The sequence below is a fragment of the Ochotona curzoniae genome, unplaced genomic scaffold (genome assembly GCF_017591425.1).
Source record: "Ochotona curzoniae isolate NIBS_2020 unplaced genomic scaffold, NIBS_Ocur_1.0 contig_2210, whole genome shotgun sequence".
Lineage (NCBI taxonomy): Eukaryota > Metazoa > Chordata > Mammalia > Lagomorpha > Ochotonidae > Ochotona > Ochotona curzoniae.
Genome location: NW_024465369.1, coordinates 24777193 through 24800914, shown reverse-complemented (window position 1 = coordinate 24800914; position 23722 = coordinate 24777193). Strand labels below are relative to the sequence as shown.

The following is a 23722-nucleotide window of genomic DNA, read 5'->3' as shown; positions in this document are numbered from 1 at the left end:
CCATCCTCAGCCCTGATTCTAGTGTTTTCCAGTATGTGTAGCAGACTGGTACAGCCTATCCCATACCCATTCATCTCTTGTATATGTCAACAAACATTGAAGCCTAGCTCAAGCCAACCAACCCCACTATCCAGCCCACACTCATGCCAGCTATGTCACCATCTGTATAGCCAGACCTACCCCCAGCCCTAGTTCTTATGTTCATCGTGAAAGCTGCAACCCATCAGAGGTGCCCACAGTTTCCCTACTGGGCCCACTCCCAGGACCAGATCTTGTACTCTCCAGGTAGTTCTGTAGTCTAGCTTGACAGGATTTGCCCCCAGTCCCAGTGCTGCAGCAAAGCCAAAACAACCAGCACCCATTCTGGCTTATGCATGCATCAGTGGGTACAGTCAGTTAGCCCAGCCTGGCTCTCCCCCAACCCAGCTAACATGCAGGCCAAAAGATACTGCAGCCCTGCCTGGCCTGGTCTGCCCCATCCCAGCTCTCATGTTTGCCTGTGGCCCACACAGCCACCAAACTACTATACTCACACACACAAACACACCCCAGGATTCATGTGTGCTGGTGGGTCTGTGGTCCAATCTGGCTTGGCCCACTTTACCTCAACATTTGCTAACAGGTTCTGTAGCCTGGCTGAGTCCGACACAGCCCAGCCTACCCCCAGTTCCAGTTCCAGCTCATGCTGGTGGGTACTACAGCCTAACCCAACCCAGCCATCCTCCAGTCCCAGCCCTAATGTGAACTGGCTGATGTTGCGGCCCAATCCAGCCTGTTCTGTACCCCATTCTGGTTCTCTGATCTGCCAGTGGGTTCTATGGACTGGCTCAGCCTCTCCTGCCCTGAGTCATGACCCACACACATGCCAATGGATATCATAACCTGGCCTGGTCTGGGCTGCTCCCAGCCTTGGTTTCTCCACTCACCTTCAGGGACTGCACCCTGACAAAGGAATTTCCTAAGTTCTATCGGGTTTCCTGCTGTTGGCAGATCTCACACACATAGGTGGGTCCTTGGCCCAGACAGCCTTAGTCTGCCTCCTGTTCTGGTAGGTGCAGCAGCTTTGTCCAACCAGCCCACACCCATTCTGATTCTTATTGTTGAGTGCTATAGCCCAGCCACACGTGGTCCTCACCCAGACACAGCTCTCAAATGGTTCAGCAGGGGCAGAGACCTAGCCCAGCCCATCCTAAACCCTCCCTGACTCTCTTGAGCACCAGTGGGTGCTGGAACTAGTCCAGTCTTGCAAGCCCCAGATCCAGTCCACACCCATGCCAAGGGACACTGCAGTCATGCTCAGTCCATATCACTGCACCCATTCTGATTCTTGCTCTCACCAGTGGGAACCACAGCCTAGCCAGGGTGTCCCCTAAGCTCCACAACCAGGCCTGTTCTCAGCCATGGATATTGCACATGCCAGTGGTTGCTCTGGTCCAACACAGAATAACCTAGCCAATCCCCCATCTTAGCCTTTGCCATCAGATGCTGCAGCCTGACCTGTCCTGTTCCACCCCCAGTTCCAAATGTTGTTTGTGGGTGCTGCAACCTGGTACTGTTCAATCTGCTTCCATCCCCAGCTCATCCAAGCCAGTAAATGTAATAGCCTAGCCCAACATCACCCTCAGTCCAGCCTGGTTCCTGGACCTGCCAGTGGGCTAAGGTTTACCCAGCTCAGTCCAGTTCTCTCCCCTCTGGAACCAGCCGACACACTTGCCTACAAATGGAGTTACCTTGCTGCCTGACCAACACCCAACTGGGACTATATGCTCACCAGCGAGAGCTATGACCCACTAGAGGAGTTTCCAGGTTCTTCCGCTTGACCCACTCCCAGACCCAGATCTCATGCATGCCAGGAGTTATTAGGCCATTACCCAGCACATCCTGCCCCTTTTGTCCTGACCTTTGTAGCTGATGGTGTGACAGGGCACAGTCATTAATGGTTCACACCGTATGTCAGGATAAGTGACACAGGACAGAGTGTGGAAGCGAGTTTCCGCACCTGCCCTTCCCACCTCCTCTCACACCATTCAAGTTAACTGAAGGCATGAAAAGCATACCTCGCCCCTCCTATGTTCAACACCATTCAGGACAACTGACAGCATGGAAATTACTCAGAGACTCCACGCAACTGCCCCCCCCCACCTGTTAGTGTATTAAATTAGGGTAACTACAAGAAAATTTGGGGCTCTGCTAATTCCCTGCCTGCCTCCTGTACATGGAAACTTTGTACTGTGTGGCTTTCAATCTATGTTGTGGGCTAAGGAGTTGATTAGTGCTTGTTGGAATGGACAGGAACAGTAACTGGGCTTGTGGCTAAAAACACCTAGACTAATTGGACTCATCTGTATCTAATAACCTGCTAAATGAGGATGAGGGGTGGGGGGAAGTATATAAGGAAAGGTGAAGGTGCAATAAAGTGAGACTGAGACTTTGCATAGACTTCTACCATCACTGGTCTCCTGTCAGTTCTTTATCCCCAGACCCTCTCCCTGTTCACGTTACTGGCTCTGCTGGTCAGAGCGAATCTAATTGGAGGATGAGAGCTTAAAAACCCCTGTTGTGGTCAAGTTTGGACAATAAAGACTCCTCCTAATATCCTACACTTGGGTCCAGTGTGATCACTCTCGCACTCCGCAGCAGTGGATGTTGTAACCCAGTGCAGCCCACACCTTCTTGGGTATGCCTTCAAATACTATAGCCTGGACAAGCTCAGCCTAATCCTAACCCCAGTACCTATGAATGTCTGAGAGTTCCATAGTCATGCTTAGCTCAACCTGTCATCACCTCCAGCTGTTAATCAGCAGGGATTATAGTTCTACAGGTTTGGGCCCACATATCACCCAAAGAATCTACCATGGACCTGGTTCTTAAGTTGGTTAGTGTCATGGCCCAGCCTAACATGACCCATCCCTAGTCCAACAATCACTGGTGGGTATTGCGACATAACCCTGCCAGGCAGGCCAATAATCCTAGCTTTTGTGTGGGCAAATGCATGGTGGTTGGTGGTGTTCCATGAAAACTAATCCACTTCAGGTCCATCAGTCCAACCCATAAAGGTCCTCCAACTTCTACCCTCCAAATCACCCGGTCTCAATCCCCCCTTACTTATAAGTACAGTGGCCTTGTCACTGGGAGTCCATCAGAAGTTATTCCTCACCTGAAGCACACTCCCTTGATGGTGTTCCCTGCCCCATATCCTCTTGCCATTTTCCCTAAACAATGCACAATCCCTGTGCACAGGAGTGTATGGGTTCCTCAGTCCAGTCTTCTGAAGAGCAGCCAGTGATATACTTGTCTGGAACTCCACCTGCCAACAGGGTCCCAATCTCCTGGCATGTGTGCTGACCTGGGACCTTCTCCACACACCAAGATCCAGGCCCATTCAAGATTCCCCAGGCCTGTTTCACCAGCACACCAAGCCAGCATGCTAACCTAGGGCTCTTCCCTTCTCTTGCTACCACCCCAAATGGGACCAAGCATATGGGGATATCCCAGGCTCACTCTGCCTGTCTGGACTTGGGCCCACAGCTCCACACAAGCCCCTGCTGGTGCTATCTCCCTAGTCCCCTGCAAATCTGCACCCCCCAGCCACCCTCTCACCAGCATGGGAATGGCAGCAGTGATGTCCCCAGTCACCACCGGCGAGGAAATCTGTAAATTTACTTGAAGAGTACCTCATTTTTATTTTCCATACTTTGTGCTTAGTTTTTCATTCTACTGTCATATTTTTACCTTCTATAAATTCTTATATATACTCTCAGTGTTTCTGTACAATAGCAGTCTTTGTATTTAGTGGATGAAATGTTTTGTCTTAGCTCTCCAGGGTATTAGTGATAAAGTGTCCAAAGTTTTCATCTCCCATGCTATTCTCTGCTCCCAATTGATTTTTTTTTTCATTTATTTAGTCTTTCGCCTTTTATGTCAGAATTTTTCATCAGAGACCTCATGATCTGTTCAAATTTAAGGGCACAAAACTAAATATCTATTTTGCTGCCCCAAGTATGTGAACAGAGTTTGTAAACTTTAAGCATGTTGTAAACTGATTTGGTTTGGCTACTTCAAAGGAGAACTGTACTAGAACTGTGAGAATAGGCAAGGTTTGTGGAAAAACTGAAATTTTAAAAATATATGCATTTCTGATGCAAACAGTTTGAAACCCATGCATATAAATGACCTTCAAAGAATGTATTAGATAGATGTCATGAAAAAAATTATGCTGGATGTTCAAAATATTTTTCACCATACTAAGTATATTTTAATTTCATTTTTACATAAACATTTTGAAGAAGTCTGTATATCTGGAGCATTCCTCTTGACTTGGGTAGATTCCACAGAGAAAGACCCTCCAGTATTCTACTGGAATTTGATAAGGTTTGGTTGGCATCTTCCAGGATCAAAGCACAGGAAGCGAAAGGGGATGATAGCATTTTCACCAAATTGAGCTGCTTTTGTTTGGCATTTTCATCCTTCAACTGTACCTGGGTTACTGAATCCAAGAGATTCTTTAACCCTCTCCAGAGAATTAAACTATTCCAATCTTCTGTTGAAATGGAAGTGGAAGATTTTCCTGGCTGTCGAAAGTCAAAGAGGAAGAGAATCTGGAAATGTGATTCATTTTAAATCTGTATTTTTTAGCAGGCCACTTCTTTCACAGGTAACCAGTGCTTTGGGGGTATGTCTTAGTACAAATCACATTGGATCTCAGTTTTTATCAGATTTTGTATTATAATTGTCCTCACAGTAGATGAAGGCATTTAACATTTTTCTTTTTCTTTTTTTTAAGATTTCTTTATCTTATTGGCAAGGCATATTTCACAGAGAGAGAAGAGAAACTGAGTACATATGCGTGTGTGTGAGAGGGAGAGAGAAAGATAGAGATCTTCCATCTGCTGGTTCACTCCCCAAATGGCTGCAGTGGCCAGAGTTGAGCCTATCTGAAGCCAGAAGCCAGAAACCTCTTCTGAATCTCCCATGTCAGTGCAGGGATCAAAGGACTAGAGTCATCCTCTACGACCTCCCAGGTCATAAAAGAGATCTGCAAAAAGATTGGGACAGCCAGGATTTGAACCGAACCACATATGGGATGCCAGAGCAGCAGGCAGAGGATAAGCCTGTTATGTCACCATACTGGCCTTGACTTGACTTTTGCTTTTCACTTTTTATTCAGTTTTGTCACTTTTGCCCCACTTCCCATTTTCTCCATACTCTTTTAGTTTTGACAGAAAGAAAAGTTTTGAAACACTCTTGTATTTAATCCTTTCTAATATGAATGTAAAAGGAAAAAAAGTGGTTGTGTGTGTTCTATCTGCTAATTTTACCTAAAATGTACTGCTTCCATTCCACCTTTAGTTTTGTCATGTTTTCAGAGCAATATCAACCATGACAATATTTTACCACTATTATTATATTATTACAATTTATGCTGATGTTATTATCATTGCTGTGTTAATGCATTTTTTCAGTCTAATCCATAGCAAACAACCCCTGAATGAGTTTTAGAAATTTTATTTTTCCTGCCCTAAAAAGCATTCTTTAATATTCTTTATAAAACAATTTTTAAGTCACTAGTTACCAATCACATAACATGTGGCAGAATCTGTAGTAGGTAAGGTAATACAGATATTTAAGCAATTGACTTCCGTAATTTTATTTTCTAAGAAGATATAACAAGTATATATACCTGAAATATGATACAATGTGTTATATCAGAAGTAGTTCAAATATTGTGATTAATGATTTATGTTACAATAGAGTCTTAAAAGCCAAATAGGGTAAACAAGGACATTGATGATGTCAAAGAATATAATTTCCTATTTTGAAACCTGGCAGGTTTTTTGTTTATTTTTGCATATCAAATGGTTATAACATCATAGCAAGGAAAGCAAAAATAATAGCACTTCCACTGCAATTTCTGGAAAGACAAATTAGGACACATTCAAATCAGTAGTTAAGCTAGGACTAGAATTAATATTTTGATTTTCTACTGTCATCTGAATGATCAATCAGTAGACAATTTAAACTACGTTCTGAAACTGTCAGTCCTTTACTCATCTGATTCACGTTCATTATATCATGCCAGGCAGAACTTGAATTTACATATTTTATCTTATTAAAAATCTGAAAGACAGATGAGTATTCCAAAACATAGAGAGATTTAGAAAAACTCCCAGGAACACTTAACCAGGAGACACAAAGTGTGCTTAAGGCACATCAGTGCTCTTAGTCATGCTGCAATTCTCAAAAATATAGTATTGGTTAAGCATAAAACCAAAAATTCCTAATTTAATTTCAAAATAACTAAAGAGTCTTACCCAGCCCTACTTACATATGTCAGGTAATATCCAAACCGATCTTTCATTTTTCCCCCTATTTTGTTATTTAACATCTAGGCATTATACCTTCACTGATTAAAAAAAAGATAGGTGGGGGGAATCCCCAGCGCCTATAAAACTGTACTACATAATACAATGTAAGCAACAATAAATAAAAAAAAAAAAAAGATAATGGAAGTAGACATTTAGCCTTGTGGTGAAGACCCAGCTCTGTCTCCTAACTCTAGCTTCCTGCTAAAACAGACCTTAAGAGGCAGTAGTGGTGGTTTAAGTGTTTAGATTTCTGCAAACACTAGATTGCATTCCCTGATCACGGCTCCAATCCTGGCCCAGGCTGAAACTCACGAGTTGCAAGCACTGGGGAGTGAACCAGTAAATGGGCTCTTTCTATCCAGTGCTGTGTGTGTGTGTGTGTGTGTGTGTGTGTGTGTGTGTGTGTGTGTGTGTGTTTCCTTTTGCCTCTCAAATATATTTTTAAATGGTTAAAGAAATAAAGACCCTTGAATGTGTGGGTGGTGGTCAGTGCAGTGACATAGCATGCTAATCCTCAACATACAGCTCAATGTTTAGAGTTCTGGCTGTTGCATTCCTAATCCAGCTCTCCACTTGTGGCCTGAGAAAACAGGATGGTCCAAGTCCTCGAATCTCCGGACCCATGTGGGAGACTCACACAAACACACACACTCACACACAAAGGTACTTTCAAATGTTACAGAAATAAATGAAAATGAAAATGAAAATGAAAATATTTTGATGTAAAAAATTGAAGAAATTTTTACTTTTCTCTTTGTTATGTTTTTTGTTATGATTTTTCATTTTTATTAATGTAGATATTCCATATATTCCATAGGCACAATTCTAAAAAGATAACCATAATTCCTTCAATTCCTTTTCAATTTCTCTCCCCCTTGTTTTTACTTTAATTTTTACAAAGCATTCTTTTAAATTGCATTATAATCACAGGCTTAATTCACCACTAACCATAATGATAAATAGTTAAAAAATGAAAAGACTGCTTCACAGGAATAGCAAGGGCTATAGCAAAAATCAAATCAGGAAGCAACAGAAATGCCCATAAACAGAAGACTGGATAACAAAGCTATGGTTTATTTACTCCATGGAATACTACACAGCTATTAAAAAAAAGGGGGGAGGGATTCAGTTTTTTGTGGCCAAATGGGCCCAACTGGAAACCATTATGCTAAGAGAAATAAGCCAATCCCAAAAGGTTAAATACCACATGCTTGCCTTAATTTGAGATGAAATGCTGTCAATCCAGAAATAGTACCTGTATATTATTTCAACCTCAAACAGTCTGTATCACATACAACAAGATATTGTGATGTAAACAATGAATCAACAATCAATGTGAGTCAGACTGCTTATGATCTACATCAAAGAATTGTAAAACCTAATATACTTTAAAGACCCTAAGCTACTCGGAAACAGGGGCGGGAGGGCAGAGAAATCTTTCATCTCCTTAGAAGGTGTGAGGAACACGTGAAGTATAATCTATTGGGAACGTAACAAGTAACTCATAGACAATAGACTCGAAGCAGTATTAGACAATAGTAAAACTACAAAGACATGGGGGGGGGATCAAGAGTGATCCTGACAACCTCTTAACAGGAGGTCATGTGCACAGAGCGGGGGGGGGGGGGACCCCAGAGTGGAGCAGGGGGACAGGAGGAGGCTTGTATCCCAACCCTGAAGACTCTCAGATCCTCACCAAGGACTATTAGTACAGGCACCAAGGAATACATCCCAACAGCCAAGGAGAACACGGGGAATTGGGTTGCCTTCGGAGGCAGAGAACTCTGAGGTCACCCAGCCCCATTTGGATCTACCACATGGGATGGAAGAAGCCAAAATCCTTGCTTGCATGATCCAAGGTCATCGGAACAACAGTCAGGAGCCCTGAGTGGTCTGCAGAAACAGAACAGTAAGCTTCCTTTGGGACTAGGAAGAGGAGCCTTTTCTGGTCCTTACTTAGTTCCAACTTTGGATCCCCACCCTCTCTTGCAATGACCATCAGGGTCGCTCTGGGCGACCCCCCTCAAAAAAATTAGAATAGATACACAGAGAAATGCAAGGAAAGCATAGAACCAGACAGGAAACAGTCAGCATGGATCCACATATACCTTACTAGGTAGGACACAAAGATTAGTTACTCCTCACTAGGGTATTAAAGATTTCTCTGCACACCCCTCCTAAAACTGTTCTGCACCTCAACTGTTGACAAATGCCTTGTTAGATTTATAAGCCAGTTTAGACTATCCTAAAATCTGCCAAGTTCAGCAAAATTATGCTTCAACACTATAAACTGCTAAATACTAAAATGAAAATAACATGAGACAGCTGAATAGTACCCTATAGCCACTTTAAGGTGTATAGCAGCCGGTTCTGTGTATAAACAAAAAATGAAATGTCAATGAAGTAGTCAGAGGATGTAGTTTAAGAACTTGCATGGTTTTAACATATTGGATACTCAATACCATGTCAATTAATTCCATACTGTTGTAAATTGTTGTTGATATTGTGCTGGGGCTTTCAATTGATCGGGATGATATTCTGCCAGCTCTACCTTTAGACCAGAGATGGTATCCCCAAGAAACTGTTGAATTTATCTGGACAATAAGATGCTGGACTCTATGCTTGGTATATGTTTGCAATGAAAGAATCTGCACTTAATTTGATCTGTAATACTGCAACAAGATGGAGGAATCCACCATGGGGGGAGGGCACAGGGATGGGTTGGGGGAATCCCAGAGCCTATGAAACTGTGTCACATAATGCAATGTAATTAATAAAAAAAAAAAGAAAGAAAGAAAAGAAAAAGGTTTCAGTTTCAATAAAAATTAAATCTTTGGAAAAATAAACTTGAGAAAAACATCTTGCAATTGACTAATAGTTATTTCAACATGTGCATATCCATAAACTTTTGAAGGCCCATCTTTTTTTGTGAAGATGCTTTTTTTGTGAAGATAAACTTATATATTGCATTAACCTTTTAAATACCCTCATGTTTATTAAGCAAAGCAGTACTGAATAAGCTAAGCACCATGTATATTTCAAACACAAATCCTCATTACAGATCTGTAGATTACCACATTAGTGCTCCATTTTATTCATGAAATCATTAAAAAAAAAACACTATGTAACTTTCATAAAATAAAAACTACCAATACAAGAAGGAAGATATGCAATCAAAATGCAGGAGTCTAGGTTTAGAAACCTAGACTTCAGTTATGATATACAGCCTCCTTCCATATTATTCAATAAACTCAATATATTCTCCTGAACTTGAACTGAATTTGAGAAGGGGGATATGGGTAGAAAGAACAATGCACACATAGAGGCAGCACACTGGAATCTCAGAAAGAAGAAGCTTGATGAGGGAACATTCAATTATTTTTTAACTTCTTACTGGTACTCCTATGACACCAATTTGTAAAGACTGGAGGGGAAGAAATGGTCTTTTTTAAGTTGTTGGGGTTTTTTTTTTTCAAAAAAAAGTCAAGAAACTTAGTATTACATTAGATTTTCAAGATTATAGCAAGCACATGATAATTACATTTCTCATCAATTATTATGTTAATGTGATATTAGTTCAAAGAGAACAAATTCAGTGTAACTTACAATAATAATAATGTAATGATACTTTTCTCGCTGTCTCCTCCTCTTCCCTTCTTCTCTTGCTTTCTATTTTCCTTCCTTACAAGGGTCCTTAGCACTTTGTGTCTTTTATCTGCAATGTTGATAGGAGTGGGGGGGGGGGTCAATGTTCAAAAGTCAAAAGTCTTAAAGCAATTGAAAGCCCAGTGATCTCCACTACTTATTTCCAAAATGGGTTATAGTTATAAAACAATTTTAAAGACTTTTGAAGGCCTGCAACATGTATATATTTATGACTCTCAGTAAACGTGAAGTCAGAAGAATTCATCAGTAAAATCTCACAATAATTTCTCAAAAATAGGATTTTTAAATAATGTAGTTTTTACAGGGGAAAAAAGTATTCTCAGATTCTCAGCTCTGCTACTGTTCTAAACATAGTCATAAGATACCTTTGGTTTCATTTTATTTCATTCATTTAGAGTTCTTACAGCTTCATTCCTAATATCCTTTATATGAATCATGCACTAAATCAGGGAATTAGAATCCAATCTTCTGATAATGCCTATATACAAATAATACTTTCCCAGGTCTGATAATAAAAGTCATATTCCAGCTGTCACATCTAAAACAAAATCTGCTACTGGGTGTTAGCAAATATTTTTGTTAACTTCAGGCAACACAAAAATGCCTTTGGGTGTATGGAGGAAAAGATTTAAGATTAGCAATGATGGTCTACATTATACTTTCTTATAATAAAGAGCAAAGTTAAAACAGATACTGACTTCCACAATTACAGTAATTATTATTGCTCTAATACACGGTGCTTTTTATTCTAGTATTTACCATAGTGACATGAGTACTCGCTGCATTAACACTATACCAGTAGATTGCCCTTGGTCTAGGAAATGTCAAAAACAAAGCCAAAGCCAAAGCCAAATCAGATTATCTACCAATAAAACAGAGTTTACATCAGGGACAAGCAGGAGGTCTCTTAGCATCTGAAATCTAGGAGTTTTAAGTGCTATGGGTAGACTGAGAAATGCTCTCACATGCAACTCTGATAGGGAATTTTATTAAAACCCTTCATTTTGTGTTTACCCCCTACCTTGTCTGCTAACTACTAAATCTACTCAGGAATTTAATTTCATTTTTCAAAGTCTCAAGAGGGTTAGAGCTCTGCAATTGACTGCAAAATATAGGTACTGCACTATTGCTTTTCATTTTGTTTTCCCCCAGGAGTTCATAATCTACCATTTAAAATTCTGGTCGCTGACTCCACCAGGATCAGCCATTTTGGACGATTCTGTACCACCCTAGAACATTATTTGCTTTCTGCCTCCTTACCTTGAGTTGCTTGTTCCCTCTTCCTGACTTGACCATTCCCCTATTTGTCCAGTCTTTAGGGTCCACCACAGATGCTACCGCTTCATACTTCCATGTCTCCCCATATAGCCTCTCCTCTCCACCCATTCAATTGGAAGTATTCTGACCAGCAGAATAATCTGTTTCTATTTCACCTCTTTTGTGAATCTCTATGGCACTCACTACTTTCCACGTATGATAACTACCTGTTATATTTACAATTTGAAGTGACTATAGGAAACCTCCCAAAGGCAATGGCCTACTGGTCTTTATATCACTTCCCGCTATTACTGCAACATTTTAAGGTTGTGTATATTGTTTTTATCCTTTTACAATTATATAAATTGCATTGTCTGACATTCAGTTGATCACATTTAGAAAACTGCTCAACAGAAAATAAGTTATAAGTCACAAAAATTCAGCAAAATACCAAGTGAGCCACTTGTAAAACTTCAAAGTTATTTATAATTTTTAAGCAAATAGGCATTTTTATATTAATCATCAGAAATTCAAAATATTGCGCAGTAGCCTAATGGCTTTTAAAAGTCCTTGCCTTGCACACACTGGGATCCCATATGGATGTAGGATCTAATCCCAGCTGCTCCACTTCCCATGCAGCGCCCTGCTTCTGGGCTAGGGAAGCAGTAGAGGATGATCAAAGGCCTTGGAATCCTGTACCTGCATGTGAGACCTGCAAGAAGGTCCTGGCTCCTGGCTTTGAATTGGCTCATCTCCGACTGTTGCAGTCACTTAGAGAGTGACCCAACAGAAGAAGGTCTTTCTCCCTGAATCTCCTCTCTATATATCTGCCATTCCAAGAAAAACACATAAATCTTTAAAAAAAGAAATTGAAAATATTATGTTCTATCATACAGGAATGTCAACCTTTCTATCCACATAGATAGCATTGTGTTTATAACATATTTTTAGTCTTTCACTTAGTATCTAGAATGTGACATTTTTGAGATATTTCTGATGAATGAAAAATAATTCAGATCATTACCTCTAAACTATGTAAATGTGTACCTATCATTTTCTTTAAACCCTGATTTTTATATTTTAATTTTAATTTTCAACTGTAACCAAAAATGTTCTCACCTTATTAAATTTGTCCAAAGGCCTAATAAGCTTTCTGTCTGCAATGATGGAGTTAATACTATACAGAAAAGTAAAAAATTTACACACCCAAAATCCTAATACTGTATCTCTTTTCCAAGAAGAATATATTTCAAGACAACTAGAAGATGCCTGAAAGAAAGCATAGTAATGAACCTTGTAGACACTATTTTTTCTATGCATACCTATATATATATATATACATTTTATAGAATGTATTTTATAAATTTAGCAAGTAAAAGATAAATAAAAGCTAGGAAAAAATTAACAATCATAGGAATATACTTCAAGAAAAGCTATTTAACATTTATAAGTCACTTACTTATTGAAGCTGCACTTAATATCTTTAGAACACAGTTGACCATAGGTAACTAAAACCACAGAAGGCAATTCAGGCAAGGGATTACTATTCCGAGTTTAAATCAGCCTCACAGCAAAAGAAAAGTTTTTTTTTTTCTTCAATTCAAAAATTTTACCAGCAAATATTAAAATTTAATCAGATGTTGCAAATTACCTTTGTATTTTTTAAAGCATTACTTATTTGAATGGCAAACAGAGACAGAGGAAGAAATAGAAAAAGAGAAATACAGGGTCTGGTGCAATGGCTCAGTGACTAGGTCTCACCCTGCAAAGTGCCAGCACCAGGAACACATTTGGGCACTGGCTTGTATCAGATGCCTCGTTTCTCATCCAGCTCCCTGCTTGTGGCCTGGGAAAGCAGTAAAGGATGGTCCAAAGCCTTGGGACCCTGCACCTGCATGGAAGACCTGGAAGAAGCTCCTGGCTCCTGGTTTCAAATTGGCTCAACTCTGGCCATTGTGGCCACTTAGAGAGTGAAACAGTGGATGGAAGCTCTTCCTCTCTGTCTCTCCCTCTCTCTGTAAACCTGCCTTTCCAATAAAACTAAATAAGTAAATCTTTAAAGAGCAGAAGGAGGGGGAACACAGAAAGATTTTCCATCAGTTGGCTCATTCCCCAAATGGTTGTAACAGCCAAAAGTGGGCAAGGCCAAAGCCAGGAGCTGGAATTCCATTAGGGTGACCCACAGAGATGGCAGGGACTTAGACACTTGAGCCATCATCTGCTGCATCCGAACATACTCTCAGGAAGATAGATGGAAAGTAGTACCTGTCCATTTGCATTTTTATAACTGTGTTTAAGTTTAGTGTATGTTTTTGTTTACATTTATTTCATGAAAGAAGTAAGACAAAGGGAGCAAAACTGTGCCTGACTTTTGTCACAAGGCCTGCCAAGAGCCTATCCTACCTCTTCGAACAGATAAAAGTTGACAATAATACACATGCTATATACATTGCTTCAATCTTTCCTACTCTTTGAAGTTGTTTCTATTGCCATCTCTATGTTAGAGCTGAGAAAAAAAAATCTAAGATCATACACATCTGGTTAGGACAGCTAAAATCTGAATCCAAGGAGTACGGCAGTGTGGATATTTTACCACCATACAATATGATCTCTTAGGTCTAACAACAAGATTTTTGTAAATCAATCATCTATTGTTTCAATGCAAGAAAATAGGAACTCAGGAGACAAATGCTGGGCCATATTCACGATTTGGAATTTTGAGATAGAGAGGGATTGCATCTGTTTATCCAACTCCCTACTATTTTCAGGCAAAATAATGGTTTGAAAAGGAAGGAGATGAAAGCTTACCATCCCACCAGTCAGTGTCAAAATCATTTCCAAACCAGCCCCTCCTACTACCCTTACTCAGAGGCAAAGGTGAGGCCTATTTCCTCCATTTTTTAAAGTACTCACCGAAAGACTTAGATGGGTAGTAGTAGTAGCTAGACTTGCTACTCTTATTTCCAAAATTTGATTCTATGAAATAAACATCTCTTTCCATAGTACTTAGTTATCCACATCTAGCCTGGAATTGAGTTGAGTCGGTCATATCGGCATTTTACACTTGAAGTTTTGAATCTTGCAGTACCTAATACCACAGCATGTCAATGCACTGTCCATCTTTTCTCCCAATTAACTGACAACAATGGCTTATAAAACATAGAGAGTATAACACTGGTTTACAGTTGTTAATGCCCTGATTCAACAAATTAAGCATTCTAAAAGAATCCAATGTTGCAAATAAAATTTTAAAATTCATGATTATATAGTTTGACCCAGCATTTATTTATCTGGTATGAAGACATTTTTGTGAGAAAAACAGAAGTATATGGAACTCATTCTAGGACTTGTAAGCTTACAGATAGTTAAAACTCATCATAGCATAGTACCTTTGAAAAATCTCTTCAAAATGTAAGCATAGTTCACTGTACACATTTTCTCACAATCTCCTCAAAATGTAAAAAAAAAAAAAATTACTTACTGTTTACAGTCAGCTTATCTGTAGAATCCTTTTAAAAATATGATGAAACATGTGTGAAATATCGCAGACTCAAGCAATTTTTGTAAAAAGAAAATGACCAGTTGTTATCAGGCAAACTTACAATCAATTTTGCCATTGGAAAGTTCAAAGTCCTGTTGTGGCACAGCTAGAAAGGTTGACATCACGTGTAAATGTCTGCAATAGCCTAGCCATTCTATACTTTTTAATATAATCTATTTTGACATGGTGACAGAAGTTCCTCTTTGGTTTGTTTTTAAAATGTAACACTAAATCATAAGTCATCTTACCTCCCAAAATTAATGAGAGATCCTCATTTAAATGTCATTAAGGAACCTTATCAAAAATCCTTACGGTTTGATTCTTTTGGAAGGTCATACATGCAATGAAAAAAAAAAAAATAACAGGATGCTGAAAAACCCAAGCTTAGAGGAATCCCAGAGCAGTGCCAAGAAACAGAATGTACTCACAGTGACTAATACATGCAAATACTGGAAATAAATTCTAACAGATTAAATGGGTTTGTAGCAACTAAAAGGTATATTCTAACATTCCAAAATTAATCAAGCTTAAGAATATGGCAGTCTTCCTACTAATAAAAATATAAGCTGGCTAAGTACTCTGAATGACATATAAATTATAGCAAATATCAGTAGGCAGAATTCTTTCAGTGTGTTTTTAATTAAAAAGGAAAAATTCACTTCCTTAACTGAATTAATTCAGTGTTTCAGACTTTGTTAAATGTAATCATTTCTAAGACTGTGTCATTCATGCTGATATGATGTTAAATCACACTATAAAATCATACATATAAAGGTATCTTTCTATTGAGAAATGATGTACTTTTATGTCTTTTTGATCATTTAATACAGAGCATCTGATAAATTCTCCAAGACTGGAGTAAATCTATATGCAATATCAAAATAAATAAAACATTCCCTTCAAAATCAAAATGTCAAACACTGATATTTTGCTTACATGAGAATGCAATTCTGATATTTTATGCCATACCAGAGCAAAGTTAAATGCATTATAAATTGAGAGGTAAACATAGTTTGACATAAGTAACAGAATTGCAAGCCAGAATGGTTATATATTTCTAATTCTTTTCAGTGATGATTACTCTTTGTAGTTAACATGCACAATGTAGCCATGTCCTTTCATTTTGAAAATGAAAGTAAGCAAATGCCATATCTCTCTAGGTCAAAAATCTGCAACAAGCGTAAATGTCACAAGCTCTCTTTGTGAAATACACATGTAAAGTCTATTTTCGTCTACAAGCATTGCCTTAGCAGATATCTATATTAAGAGCACCAAAGCAAAAGTATTTCAATAGATTGGAGAAACTATTCAAACCAAAGCCTTAAAAAGAGTTTAGACACTATAATACAAATTTCAGTAAATTAGCTTACAGCCCAGATGCTGAGGAATACAATTCTACTCATGAAACTTTCATTGATATGTGATACACTACAATGATAGTAATACCATCAATATCTGCTAAAGAAACTGCAACTATGAATTTTTTTTGCTCTGTGTCACCTATAACAGATAATGTGTCCTTATCAGGCTTACCAATTTATACTATTTTTATTCCTTGAAGTAAAAGATGCAGTTTGACTCTAATTGGGCTTAATCTTGGAACCTAAATTGTCTCAAATCTTGGCTTATAAGCACATACAAAGAAAATCTTCCTTTAGTTTTCATTGCCCCTGTTGTCACCACCCCCCCCAAAAAAGACAAAGCACAATTCAAATACACATATACAAACACACACATTTTAAAGTTAATATTACTTAGCTGTTATCCATCATTATAAATATGATTTTTTCAAATATCCTGAAGAAAATCTAATAATAACCACTTGCATTAAATACTATATCCTAAATTACAAAGAACCAAATAAAGTAATAACCCTACATTCTAGTAAGAATGCCATAATTTGCAAGGTCATACCTGATGACTTAGAGATTGAAAAGACTCACAGGTTCCAGACTGCATGACCTTTCTATTTCCAGAAACCCCTAATGACTCCATTTCTTGTCTTACAAAAGAAAATCACAGCCATCTCTATTTCTCAGCATCGTCAGAGCTACTGAAGGAAATATCAAACAGCAAATCTCTCCATTAGGATCTATTTAAGCCATCTCTAAGATAGCAAATCTCATGGATGGCTTATCGTCTCCTCTGTACAGTTACAAACACCCTGTGCTAAGAGAGGCTGACACAGTTGTATTTACTGATGCTGCTAATGCTGTCTGAAAACAGTAAGCTTACTGCTTAGAGCAATTCTCATCATGCCAACAGAAATTGAACCATATCCTTCAAGTTCCCCACTTCTGCTACTATAAAGACTCCACTTGTCAAAGAAAATTTGATATTTTTTTGGTCAGTCCTTTAATATAATCGATGCTATATTTAATTAAGTATCCAATTTATCTATTGTAAATAACATGTTAAAATGTCAAATCTTTATTATTGGGCAGATTCCTTCATACATGACTAAGTGTTCATTTGATCATTTAAGCAAAATTATATCCCTTTAAAGAGCTATCACTTATCAAGGCTATCAAAATTGGGACTACAAATAAGAAATTTTTATTCTGACAATATTTATAACTGTGTATAAAATGAATAAATGGGAAATGTATATTGATGTTTTAATTTTCAAGAATTTTATTTTCACTTTGCATTTTCAGATCAGTATGCTCCAAATAATAATACATGTTACATTTGAACATCTTAAAAGTTTAAAATGCAATAGATAAAATGCAATTATAAAATGCTTAAACTGAATGTTATATCTTGGAATGAAATCTGTGTTGGTTATTAGCATCATATTATGAGTTTTCATTCTTATTCAGAAAGATTCATATTCTTTTATTATAAAATACAATCTGAAAATTTTAAGATTGATTTTAAAAATTAGATTAATAATAGAGAACTACTATACTCTAGAGTTATAATTGAAAATTCTCTTTACCCCACAGAAAAAGATTATGTTTTAAAAATATGGAAAACAAAAACCAAAAAGGGATTAAAATCACAATCAATTTAAATTTAAAATTATGACACTAAATGCAACATATATCCTGAAATTGCCCTCACATTATGTACAGCCTGAATTAATGCCAATTTGAACACTTAATTCATATAAATATGAAATGAACTAATTGAAATTTAATGATAGTTAAAGTGCTATACAGAAAATGTTTTAGATAAATGTAGAATAACAACAAATCAGTATAATTTACATTCTCGCATTCATATTTGGTAAGTGCAAATATGGAGAATAGACATAACTCATCTTAACAAATTTAGATTTTTAGTAGCCTAATCCAGATTAACCCTTTACAGGAATGATTGTCTCTTTTTGCACAAGTTTAAACACAGACTTATTGTAGCTTTATTGGCTGATTTAAAAGGCAGAGTTAAAGAAAGAGAGAGGTTCACCCCCCAAATGGGCATGATGGCCATTGCTGGCTGGGCAAACCTGAACTCAGGACTCACATCAGTGACCATATAGGATGCCAGCTTCCCAGACAGCAACTTAATCTATTATATCACAACATTGGCCCTGTGTATGTGTACAGTAACATGTAGAAACTATAGTTTAATACACTCTTATATCCAATTAAATGCTCATCTTTTAAGACTGTACATCCTCAGCCTAGTCTCCTTAAGCTATATCATATCCCTTTGTATTCATTGTTGCATATAGAAAATATGAAACTGAAAAATCAAGATAGCAGAATAGGGCACGAACATGTTTAAACAGATGGAGTATCATTAGCCAGGATTAAGCAGAGAGGACTTATTACAGGAAATAGGAGAGGACAGGTTGACGGTGTACCTGAGGACTGACAGACACAGGAAAGCAGCAGAGACAACAGTATTATGCTGCAGTAACCAGATACCACAGCAACAGTCAGCAAGTGGTGGTCTGAGTGCAGCAGTGGCCTGAGCTCCACCAGCAGGCAGGTGCAAAGTAGAGTTCACTGGGAGCTCAGGAGTTAAATTCAGGCAAAAAAAAAAAAAAAAAATGCCTGTCCTTCTGATTTGTTGATTCGACCAAGAACAGAGACAGCAGTATACCTCAAACAGGCAGTGTAGGAACAGGGCAGATTTCACAGGCCAAACTCCCACCACAGCCACATTGGGTGCCATTTTGTGTAGGGAAGCAAAGTCTGTGGGACAGGACTACACATGCACTAAGCTGGGAACAAACTCATATCTGGCTCAGTGAATTGCACCAATGTGGCAACCTACAGGTTACCCCAAGATAGGTCCATGTAGCCCCCAGACGTAATGGCCAGCAGATCCAGAACTTCACCAGTGGCATATCAGTTACCATTTTATCCATTGTAGCAAAGGCTGTGAGACTGGAGGGCCAACAGTAAGCTGTGTGTCTGCTGAGCTTGAAGCTAACTCACTTTCAGTTCAAGGCATTGCAGTAGTCCCACAGGGAAAATAATACTAACTTTGGTATCCTAAAGGTCAAAAGAAGCCTGGGTGGCACTCAGACCTAATAGCCAGCAGGTTCTAGCAATATTAGCACCACCAAAAACCTTAGTTATTTAGGAAACCTGATGTCTTCCTAACCCTGGGCACTGCTCAAACTGGAAGTAAGCATAAGGCTATACGGACAACAATGTGGCCCAAACATAGAAAGTCTGAGGAAGCTGTTAAGCATTTGAGCTTTATCCATATGGGAATGAGAAATCACCAATATATCAACTTAGTAGTATTAGATTATCCTGAATATAATTTGGAAAATCAAATGAGAAAAATAGATTATAGGAGGACAGATAAATTAGGATAATATCACAGAATTTCAAAGAATGAAAGAACAGTCCAAACCAAAGAGACTGAACAGTAGATTTGGAGAGAAATGAATATATTCTAGATACATGACTTATACAAAAACTTACACAAATTATTAGAGGAAAAATAGATGGGAAATAAGAAAATTGAGCTTTTAGTTCAGATATGGATATAAACCGCTATTGCCATCCTCTGGAGATTATTGATTAGTATATATACTCTGATTTTTCTCAGTGCTTTCTTATTAACACACTAAGACATCATCTGCAAACTACAAAGAAGTTCTTAATGTCTCTATTATCTTGTTGCTAAAATCCATTTAAAGAAAAAAAATTCATTTTCTATTACCTGACCCACTTCATAGTGATTTACAATGGGTAATCAATTATAGTAACATTATTGAAGCATATATAATATCCCAACACATTTTAACAAATGCTTGATAAAAGAAATGAAGAGTAGCCAAAATCTGTCTGAAGAAGCCACCACAACTGAATGAAGAGAGTGGGAAATGTGCCTTTCAGCTTGCTCAGACTGTTACAGGGTATCACAAATAGGGTAGCTCACAAATATCAACCATGGACTGAGAAGTCCAGAATAAAAGTGATAAGTGCTTCGGTATCTAATAAGGGTTGACTTCTCACATGTCAAAAAGAAATGGGACAAGGGTCCGGAGCGCAGACCTAGTAGCTAAAGTCCTCACCTTGAACGTGCTAAGATCCCATATGGGCGCCGATTCTAATCCTGGCAACCCACTTCCTATCCAGATCCCTGCCTGTGGCCTGGGAAAGCAGCCGAGGATGGCCCAAAGCTTTGGGACCCTGCACCCATGTGGGAGACCTAGAAGAGGCTCCTGGCACCTGGCATCGGATCGGTGTAGCTCTGACTGTAGTGGCCGCTTGGGGAGTGAATTAATAGAGAGAAAGTCTTCCTCTATGCCCTCTCGTTATTGCCTTTCCAACAAAATTAAAATAAATTTTTTTTTTAAAAAAAAGGGAAAAGAACACTTTTGGGGACCTGTTTTATAAAGGTACTATCCACATTGAGGAAGGATCTGCCCTTCTAATGCAGTCACCTCCCAAATATTCTGCTTAAAACCATCATCATGCTAGTGATTAGGTTTTAAACACAGATCTGGGGGCAGAGGGAACATTTTGGATCATCACAGAGTAAAAAGCAAAAATGATATGTTGAACATTCCAAATTACATAGGTTTTAAAACAAAACAAAAATAAGAGGGATGAGCATTTGGCCTTGTAGTTTGCCCTAGGAACCCATATCCAAATATTTTGGTTTGAATTCCTGCTCCACTCTAAATTTCAGCTTCCTAGTAATATAGTCCCTGGAAGGCAATAGTAATAGCCCAAGTTATAAGGGCCTTGCACCCATTTGGGACCCCTGAAACAAATTCGTAGTTCCTAGCCCTGAGCATTCCAAGTATTTATGGATAGAACACGTGAATACCTCTCTGTCTCTCTCTCTCTCTCTCTCTCTCATTTTCTCTCACAAACACACACATCCTATAGCATCCCTGCTCGTCAATTTTTTTTACAAAACCTTAAAAGAAGAAGAACCTTTATAATAATTCTGACTTTCTGTGCCCTCTATTTATGTGATTTCTACAATCCTCTCAGTACAGATAATGTTACTAAAACCATCAATTATCCAAGATTAATTAGTAGCAGAACCAAGGCCAGAAAAAATTCTTACATCTTAGTTTCAAAGTCTCCCCCAATATATATCATTATTTTTATACTATAAATGTTTGTGAAAATGCATTATATCTACAATAACTAAAATAACTATAATTTTAGTACTATTTTCTATATTTCTGTTGGGTCAGGAAACAGTGAAATCTTCAAGAGAAGCCACAAGAATCATGCTATTCTGTATTACAGTATACCGTTGCCACAGACCAAAACTGGAAATCAGAAACTCAGTCAAGGTCTCTCATTTGGGTAGTAGGAATTTAAGTATTTGAGATACCATCTGCTACCTCCTTGGGTACATGTCATCAGGAAACTGGAATCAGAAATGGAGGCAGAAGCAAGACACAAACACAATTACTCAAATTAAGGTCCCAGGCATTTCAAACATTTAGTATACTGAAAGTTTTCCCCTATTACTGCTTTAAAAATGTATGTGGGTGTGAATATTTTTAAGATTTACTTATTTAGACAGAGAGAGAGATCAAGTCTTTCATCTGATGTTTTGTTCCCAACTGTCCACAACAGCTGGGACTGGGCCAAGCTGAAACATGGGTGCAGAGACCTAATCACTGTACCATCTTCGATAGCTTTCCTGGACACATTATCAGAGAGCTAAATCATAAGTGGAACAGTAGGGACCTTAAGTCGACACCCATACAGAATACAGGTATTGCAGTCAGTGGCTTTGCTCGTCATTTCACAATGCCAGCCACAAAAAAAAGGACAAATTTTTTTTCTGATATGTAATAGTTAAAATAGAATATGAGAATGAAATTGACATCTTATGATGTGATTACTGTTTTCAGCCCTGGTCTGTAATATGCAACGGTAGTAATTCTACTTTTTACATATTGAATATTTTGGTTAGCAGTATATTAAACGTGTAATTATAAAGTACATTGAAATTGCGTTTTTGTAAAAATTAAATGAAAAAAAAAAGGAAGGCAAGAGTAGAAATTGAAGGAAGGAGGGAGCGAGAAAAAGAACACTATGTTTATGCCCTTAGACTTGTTGTCGATGAAATACTTGAAATATGTTCTCTTTATATTAACAAAACTTATTTTAAAACAAATCAGCTTAACTTTCAAAGTAAGCAGGGAAATTGTTTTTGTGATTCTTTAAAATATTTAATCCTTTGTGCTAGTATTTCCCTTTTGGAAAATCTATCTCAAGGCAAAAGTATAAATTTAGAGCCGAGTAAGGTAGCCTAGTGGCTAAATCATTGCCTTGCAGGCATTGGGACCCCATATGGTTGCTGGTTCCTGTCTCAGCTGCTCGACCCCCCATCTAGCTCTCTGCTTCTGGCCTGGAAAAGCAATAGAGGACAACCCAAAGCCTTGGACCCTGCACCTGCATGGGAGATCTGGAAGAAGCTCCTGGCTTCAGATCCACTCAGCTTTGCCCACCTTCTGCCATTGCTGCCATTTGAGGAATAAACCAGCAGATGGGAGACTTTTCTGTAACTCATTCTCTCTGTAAATCTGGCTTCCCAATAAAAAATAAATAAATCTGTAAAATAAAAAATATATGTATGTATATAATTTGAGATGTAAACAAAAAAAGAATGTTTGAAGGAAAAATGGAAAAAAGGAACAAAAAAGAAAACCTAAATTATGTCATTTAAAGTGATGATGGCATTTAAACCTTTAATCTAATGAATGAATAGAAAATGCTAATGACAGAGGAAATATATATCATAATAGAACATTACATGAAAAGCAAGATTCTAATAAATGTGGTGATCATAACCTCAACTATGTAAAATATATACTGCAAAAATAGAGAAAGCATTGAATTTCTAAAACATGTCCCTAATAGGACTCATCTTATAAATATATACCTTCTACCTCAAATTTCCTCATAAAAATAAGAACTAGTTCGACCCAGCACAATAGCCTAGTGGCTAAATCCTCGCTTTGCAGGCACCAGGATCCCATGTGGGCACCAGTTCACGTCTCAGCTGCTCTACTTCATATTCAGTTCCTGCCTGTGGCCTGGTAAAGCAGTTAAGGATGGCCCAAACCTTTGGCACCCTGTAACCATGTGAGAGACCTAGAAGAAGCTCCAGGATCCTGGCTTTGGATTGGCTCAGCTCCAGTTATTGTGGCAATTTGTAGAGTGAACCAGCAGACAAAAAAAAAAATCTTTCTCTCTTTATCTCCTTCTGTCTGTAAATCTGACTTTCCAGTAAAAATAAATAAATAAATCTTATACAATATATAAGAACTAGCTTCTAAGTATTTCAACAGTTGAACAAATACCCATATTTCATGTGTTTCTTTTCTTCACTTAAAAATTATGCCTCAAATTCCACTTCTTTCCCAGTTTTATTCATATTCCTGCTTAGATTTTATGAACATGTTTAAATATTTTATTAGGTTATATACACTTTTAAGACATTC

At 38.1% G+C, this 23722-nt stretch overlaps 1 protein-coding gene across 8 annotated transcripts in view; it reads right to left on the bottom strand.

The window, feature by feature from the left end:
* The window catches only part of SLC4A10 (solute carrier family 4 member 10), a 247691-nt gene that overhangs the window by 149877 nt on the left and 74092 nt on the right, over nt 1–23722 (bottom strand). Inside the window, exon 1 of one of the 8 annotated variants that reach the window (XM_040971644.1) lies at nt 16744–16824. The exons of the other annotated variants lie outside the window; for them this stretch is intronic. Coding sequence (XP_040827578.1) covers nt 16744–16824 — 81 coding nt within the window. Of the gene's footprint in view, nt 1–16743; nt 16825–23722 lie in introns of those variants that run through there. 8 annotated transcript variants of the gene reach the window in all.